Consider the following 7,282-nt stretch of genomic DNA (forward strand, 5'->3'; position numbering starts at 1 on the left):
CATTTACATTTACATTTACATTTAAGTCATTTAGCAGACGCTCTTATCCAGAGCGACTTACAAATTGGTGCATTCACCTTATGACATCCAGTGGAACAGCCACTTTACAATAGTGCATCTAAATATTTTAAGGGGGGGAGGGGGGGGTGAGAAGGATTACTTTATCCTATCCTAGGTATTCCTTAAAGAGGTGGGGTTTCAGGTGTCTCTGGAAGGTGGTGATTGACTCCGCTGTCCTGGCGTCGTGAGGGAGTTTGTTCCACCATTGGGGAGCCAGACATCATCATCAACATCTAGCAACCCAAAGGCTGTGTATTTATCTCATCACAGACAACTTTAGCGTTTTAGTTATTTAGCATCTTTGCAACTACTTACTATTTTTGTTGCTACTTTGTAACTCCTAATACTTTTACCTAACCCGTCCCGTTTAACCTAACTCTTAACCTTAACCCCTAGTGTTAGCTAAAGTTAGCGTTAGCAACCTAGCTAACGTCAGCCACAACACATTGGAATTCATAACATATAAGTTTTAAGAGATCCACAAATGAATACATACCATACGAAACATAACATATCATACTTAATGGAGTGTCTTGGATTTATGTACAGTAAAATATGAAATTCTTTGAGATCAGTAATTTAAACTTGTTAATTGATTGATTGGCCAGAGATTCTGCTCACCTGGTGTCCCCAGGATACGACAGGGGTGTCAAACTCCTGTTGCCCCGGGTGCTGCATTCAGTCTTCAACTTGGTCCAGAGGGCAGCACTGAACATTTGCTATATTTCCTTGCGTCAAAATTAGCAAAAAATAGTCCTCTATCCACCGTTTTGGGAATTTTCGATGCGCCCTGACTGTTTGGTGATTATTAGCGAGCTGGACAGTGAAAAAAATGTATGAATGTAGATCCATTGACTGTGCACAGTGATTATTAGTGAGCTGGACACATAGCCGAAGAAAAGTAGGGGGTCTGAGGAGGCTGCAGCATCCTATGAAAAATTGGATTAAAAAAAAATATGACAACAAAAACCTAGTGCACTGGGCCTTTACTAGCCCTTTACTGACCCCAAGAAATGTCAGCAGCTATGGCTGGACATTCAAGAAATGGTGTGAATATAGGTCCATTATAATTTATTGTGTTTCAATTTGGTTTTAGTAATTTTAAAGTATATTCAGTTCGCCCCCCCCCCCCCCCACAAAAAAAACATGTTAAAAAATACATGATAAAAAAAAGAATTGCTTTGCGGGCAAATATGTTGTATGTTTGGTCTACGATTACATGGGATGGGATGGGAAGTATGCCAAGATAGATTTAGGTACAGGCATTTTTGCCTTACAGTAAATAATTCCCCCCTTACAGTAAATAATTCCCCCCCGTTGAAATAGCCTACAATGGAACAAAGCCGCATTGCCTCTCTCTGTAGATTAACAAAATCAGATTTGTTGAGCAGCTTTGGTTTATACAAAGTCACATTTGTATTTATTTTATTTCACCTTTATTTAACCAGGTAGGCAAATTGAGAACAAGTTCTCATTTTCAACTGCGACCTGGTCAAGATAAAGCAAAGTAGTTCGAAACGTATAACAACACATAGTTACACATGGAGTAAAACAAACATACAGACAATAATACAATAGAAAAAATAAGTCGATATACAATTTAAATAAATACATTGATTTGCATTGGGTGAATAGACCACATAACATTGTACTATTTTTGCATGTCTCGAGCTCGGGGCATCCACGATAACGTTATGAACGGTACCAGGGTAATACTATGCTGACGTGTATAACCTCCACATGCACCGGAAGATCTTATTTCACTCTGATTACGCGTCCAAGGAATAGCCCCATCTGCCCCATTCATTTCTAATCCTGTACCCGGAAAAGTAACTCTTTGACGTGTATGCATGGTACCGTGTGTTTCCGGTATAGCGTGTGTTCACAGTTATCCAGCCTTTTCCTCTTGGGTTTCAATAGAACAGTCACTTTGGATTCCCGGCTCCTTACCTGTTTCCCCCTAAACGGCATATCTAACTTTGTGGACATGGCATCATCAGTTTCCGCACAGGCGAATCCTGCTCCGGTTGCGGCGCTCCAGAGAGGAATAGTCAAGATGGTAGGAACATATGGATGAAGAGTGTGGGACTAGGGATGATGCTAACAGCTTGTTAGCATTCGATTAACGAGCTGGCTACGATAGCCAACTTGTGGGGGATTCAACTTCTCATTGTCGTGGGATTTTACTTGTTAGAAAAGTACTATTCAATGTCGTGTTCAATGATACTGTTGACTAGCTAACACCGTTAGCTAACTAGCACAACACATTGATTCAATGTTGCAGTTTAGGATTAGGAGTTGACAGGGTTTGTGTAAAAGGTGCTAACTAACGGTACTGTAGTAAACATTGCTTTGCGCAATGAAACTATTTTTGAGACAAACAAGCAAGAGGGAGTTGGTTGTCCTACAGAAGTGCTTGAATGAGGTGTTTAGGAAAATTCCTTGACGTTAGTTCAAACACTCGCAAAAGAGGTTTCTATCTGGAGCCAGTTTAAGTTGCAACAAGAGAACTTTTTTTGCACATTAATTGTTGGCAGATGTTAAATCATGACCCCCGTCCATGCAAAATTGCTTGGTTGAGCTCGGCTATGAGGTTCATGTAGCTAGGTTACTGTAGCCAGATAAACCTGCACTAGCTGAGCTAGCTGGGAGTGTTCAAAGTTCGTGTCCTGGTGAGCGCGTGCAGCTGTATCGTGGCTGAACTCTGATTTATGGTTCTGGAACGGAGCTATCTGGCATTATTTCATTCCAATCTCTACACACAACATCCAAATGGTTAGCTAGCTGGCATTATTTCATTCCAATCTCTACACACAACATCCAAATGGTTAGCTAGCTGTCACGTTAGAGTATATCCGTCAACTCGAACAATTGACACTACTATCAAAATAATATTTTAGTTTGAAACGATTTAGATAAGTTACCTATTTCCAAAAAGTGTGGCAAAAATATCAAACGGGTGAAACATTTTGCCTTCAGTGTAGTTTGGTCAGCAAGTCCTGCTGCTCAGAAGAGACCACGAGAAACTGACACGTATTCCTCGCCCCCCTTAAACTCCCTCGGTAGTGGAAGCAAGCAGCAGCAGTTGTAGTATCTGTAGCTACAGTGGTCCAAAGTAACCCCAAATGATTTAGCATGCACAGTCTCATTATACATCTAAGCGATTTCTAGAGGCTAGTATTCGGCTTGCTAAATCAATTGGGGTTACTTTGGGCCTTTCATTTAATCACATTCCCGATTTTTGGCAATTACTCATTTTACTTCCTCTCTCGGTGGGCCAGTCTATACCGTTTCCAGTGTGTATTCGAGGTGATACATGTTCTGTGTGTCTGTCATTTCCTGAAAAGCATTTTCAGTGATCAGATTCAGGCCACAGTTGATCTAATCTAGTGTGATTATGTATAGGCTAGCTACAGCAGATATGGCTACAAGCTATCATACAACACTCAGACAATTCAGAGCTGTAGGATTCTTCTCCCACCCACTGTAGTTACTGACTGAAAGGCCTGTTTTTTTGAGTATACAGTAATTATAGACTGCCTGCCACTGCCTACATGTCCCCCATAGATGTATGTTTCCTCTGGAGAGGGTAAACAAGCGAGTGGTCACCTTGGGAATAAGGGAAGTGTGTGGTATGAGACAGTTACAGTAAGGGATAGATTGACGTTTACAGGATGGTTGGTTACCTGGAGGAAAATGGGGGAGGGTGATGCTTTTTCAATTTCAGTCAAGTGGAGGGTTTAGTTATATATATATTTTTTACAAAAGTGTAGTCTAGGGGAGGGTCATGTAATTGCTGAAATATCAATAGTTCTCAGTGTTGTAGTATTAGTTGCTTATTGGGCTATATATTGATGTGTGCCCTATGTCACCCCTGATCTCTGATTTTCTCAAATTGCAGACTAGCCTATAGATTCTGTTCTGCTCAGTTTGAGTGTGAAGATGAGGACCGGAGGTCAACTTTGATAGCTTGCCACTACTATAATTGATTTTGTTAAAAACAATCTGTTTCTGGCCATTTATGTATTTGTCCGTTATTGACCTCACAATAAGACCGACTCAAGTAACTTTTGTTGTGGTGCTAAAAACTTGAAGTTGCAGCCGTGGAAATGGACAGCTCATGGTGCTGAAAGTGGGCAAATTAAACTAGGCATAATTCATTTTAACCGTCTTCATTTTAATTAGACTTTACTAACAACGAGGGCTTTGTATTATAGCCTATTTCTTCCTATTTAAGAAATAAGTGGTTTGACAGATGAAATGACGTGATGGTGATGCATATGGGGATATCATTGTTTTGTTGCTTTGACATTTCGAGACGGGGCTACAACCTATAGCCGAGAAGAAGAAAAAATTGTCTTTGTTTGGGAAGAAGGCAAATTCTGTCACTATCAATTGATTAAGCTATTCACTTTCTGTACAATAGAAGATGTTTAAACCCGGACAGCTTTCAGGGAAACACTTGTGACCTTGCTCAGATTCCTACTGGCATCTCAGATTTAATTATTTGCAAACAGGGACAGTTTACTTGCGAACAAGACACATGGATTTGGCATTGGAGAAATATAATAACATTGATAAAATTAACACATCGGCCTATCACTCTCTGTCCTTCGTCTGTCATTTTGGTCATTTTGTATTGTATTTTTAAAAAAATCAGCAATTATGTAGAATTCCATTAAATGTTTAAGGCATTTTTTTCTCTGGCCTGCAAATACGATGATAGTCATGCAATGCTTTTACTTGTGAGGAGATCTTTCTTCCTTCGCTCTTGTCCACAGTGGTCTGCGAACACACAACCTCCTGGCCTGCGCTATTAAAATTCCTGCATTGCCATGTAATACTTCAGATTCCAAGAACACAGGATGAGATGTTACTATCCTTTGTGCAAGCACTTCCAAGAGTTAATGAACAGTGAGCGTGGTGAAATTTGGGGAGCGCATCGTCAGTAGTGTACCTTTGGTTCCTAGGGTGTTTCGGCCTTTCACACTATACAAAGGCGGCCAGCGACAGGGTGATCAATCCTACGCTGCTCCCATTCCCAATTAGTTAGGAGTTGCCTTGTTGTTGATAGCAAACATCCCATGGGACTATGCATGGCAGGGGCGTCCTCCTCCCTGAGTCAATCATTGTTGACCGCATACCTCCTGGCCCTCTCACTTCGGGGCCCAGCTGGGGTCTTTCCTCTTCATCCAGAGCCACTGACTGCTGCCTTCTGCCGCCTCTGATACAGCTTTGATTGCCGAACGCTGGCTCTGGCCCTTAATTCCCAGGTCTCTAAGCAGTCTGGTTGTAGATGTTGCCACAAAACCTCTGCAGCCCACCTCCACTGGTCGGACTTCTGTGTTCCAGCCATGATGCCGTGCTTCGGCAGCTAGATCAAGGACAAAGAACAGTTTCTAAAACTGCATATCTGCCCAAGAAATGAGGTTAAATGAAAGACACGTTCTCTGCTATCCACTTTGTTTTAATTATTATTTTGGGTATAAGGGAGGGTCACTTGTTTTTTTTTCCAAGTGTTCTAGGAGAGGTCAAATATGGGGCTCCCGAGTGGCGCAGCGGTCTAAGGCACTGCATCTTATTGGAAGAGGTGTCACAACACTCCCTGGTTCAAATCCAGGCTGTATCACATCTGGCCGTGATCAGGAGTCACATAGGGCGGCGCACAATTGGCCCAGCGTCATCCGGGTTTGGCCGGGGTAGGCAGTCATTGTAAATAAGAATTTATTCTTAAAGGTTTAAATTAAAATAACTCTCAAAGAGTTATTTTGAGAGGAGATGATTTGTTGTGCATCATCTGGCTGGGTCAGATTGAAGAGCATAGAGCATAGAGCATAGAATTCTGGGTGTTGAGGGATCTTCTCTCTTTGTCACATATGGCTTATAGAGTCAGTCACACTAGTCTTGGTGTAACCTTTGTCTCCTGTTCTTCACTCCTTTCCTTCAACACCACGAACCTGAACAGAGATATTAGCCTATTTCCACTTATCCAACCCTTTCAAATGTGTGTCTGGGAGGAAAGGACATGAGGAGGCCAGCCAAAGCCACTGTGTGGATCGGGAACACAGCCCTTGAAATAATAATAATAAATAATGCAATATCAATATGTGCCATGTAAGAAAGCTAACGTTTAAGTTCCTTGCTCAGAACACGAGAACATATATTGCCAGTGTAACAGTATAGCTTCCGTACCTCTCCTCGCTCGAACCAGGAACACAACGGCAACGGCCTCCCTCGAAGCAGCGTTATCCATTTTATTTATTTTTATTTTACTAGGAAAGTCAGTTAAGAACAAATTCTTATTTTCAATGACGGCCTAGGAACAGTGGGTTATCTGCCTGTTCTGGGGCAGAACGACAGCTTTGTACCTTGTCAGCTCGGGGGTTTGAACTTGCAACCTTCCGGTTACTAGTCCAACGCTCTAACCACTAGGCTACCCTGCCGCCCCATGTAGAGCAAGGGGAACAATTATTCCAAGTCTCAGAGCGAGTGACATTTGAAACGCCTGCTAACTAGCTAGTCATTTCACATCACATCGTTACACCAGTCTAATCTCAGGAGTTGATAGGCTGGAAGTCATAAACAGCAGCGCTGCTGGCAAAACGCACTAAAATGCTGTTTGAATGAATGCGTATGAGCCTGCTGGTGCCTACCATTGCTGTCAGACTGCTCTATCAAATATTATATATTTGTCTTAATTATTAAATGTTATAAAGTCTAGTTCGCAACGAGCCAGGCGGCCCAATCTCTTGCATATACCCTGACCTCGTGCAATGAACGCAAGAGAACTGACAGAATTTCACCTGGTTAATATTGCCTACTAACCTGGATTTCTTTTAGCTAAATATACAGGTTTAAAAATATAAACTGTGTATTGATTTTAAGAAAGGCATTGGTGTTTATGGTTAGTTACACGTTGGAGCAACGACAGTCCTTTTTCGCGAATGTGCACTGCATCGATTATATGCAACGCAGGACACGCTAGATAAACTAGTAATATCATCAACCATGAGTAGTTATAACTAGGGATTATGATTGATTAAGTTTAATACTAGCTAGCAACTTACCTTGGCTTCTTACTGCATTCACGTAACAGGCTCCTCGTGAGGCAGGTGGTTAGAGCATTGGACTAGTTAACTGTAAGGTTGCAAGATTGGATCCCCCGAGCTGACAAGGTAAAAAAAGAAAAGAAAATTGGCGTCCAAAAATACTGATTTCCGAT

General features: G+C 41.7%; 1 protein-coding gene across 1 annotated transcript in view; it reads left to right on the top strand.

Annotated features, from left to right (window-relative positions):
- The first annotated feature begins 1,868 nt into the window (after positions 1–1,868).
- The window catches only part of snd1 (staphylococcal nuclease and tudor domain containing 1), a 326,061-nt gene continuing 320,647 nt past the window's right edge, over positions 1,869–7,282 (top strand). The window contains exon 1 of the mRNA XM_046328833.1: positions 1,869–2,119. Coding sequence (XP_046184789.1) covers positions 1,907–2,119 — 213 coding nt within the window. The 5' untranslated portion in view covers positions 1,869–1,906. The remainder of the gene's footprint in view (positions 2,120–7,282) is intronic.

Source organism: Oncorhynchus gorbuscha, linkage group LG25 (genome assembly GCF_021184085.1).
Source record: "Oncorhynchus gorbuscha isolate QuinsamMale2020 ecotype Even-year linkage group LG25, OgorEven_v1.0, whole genome shotgun sequence".
Lineage (NCBI taxonomy): Eukaryota > Metazoa > Chordata > Actinopteri > Salmoniformes > Salmonidae > Oncorhynchus > Oncorhynchus gorbuscha.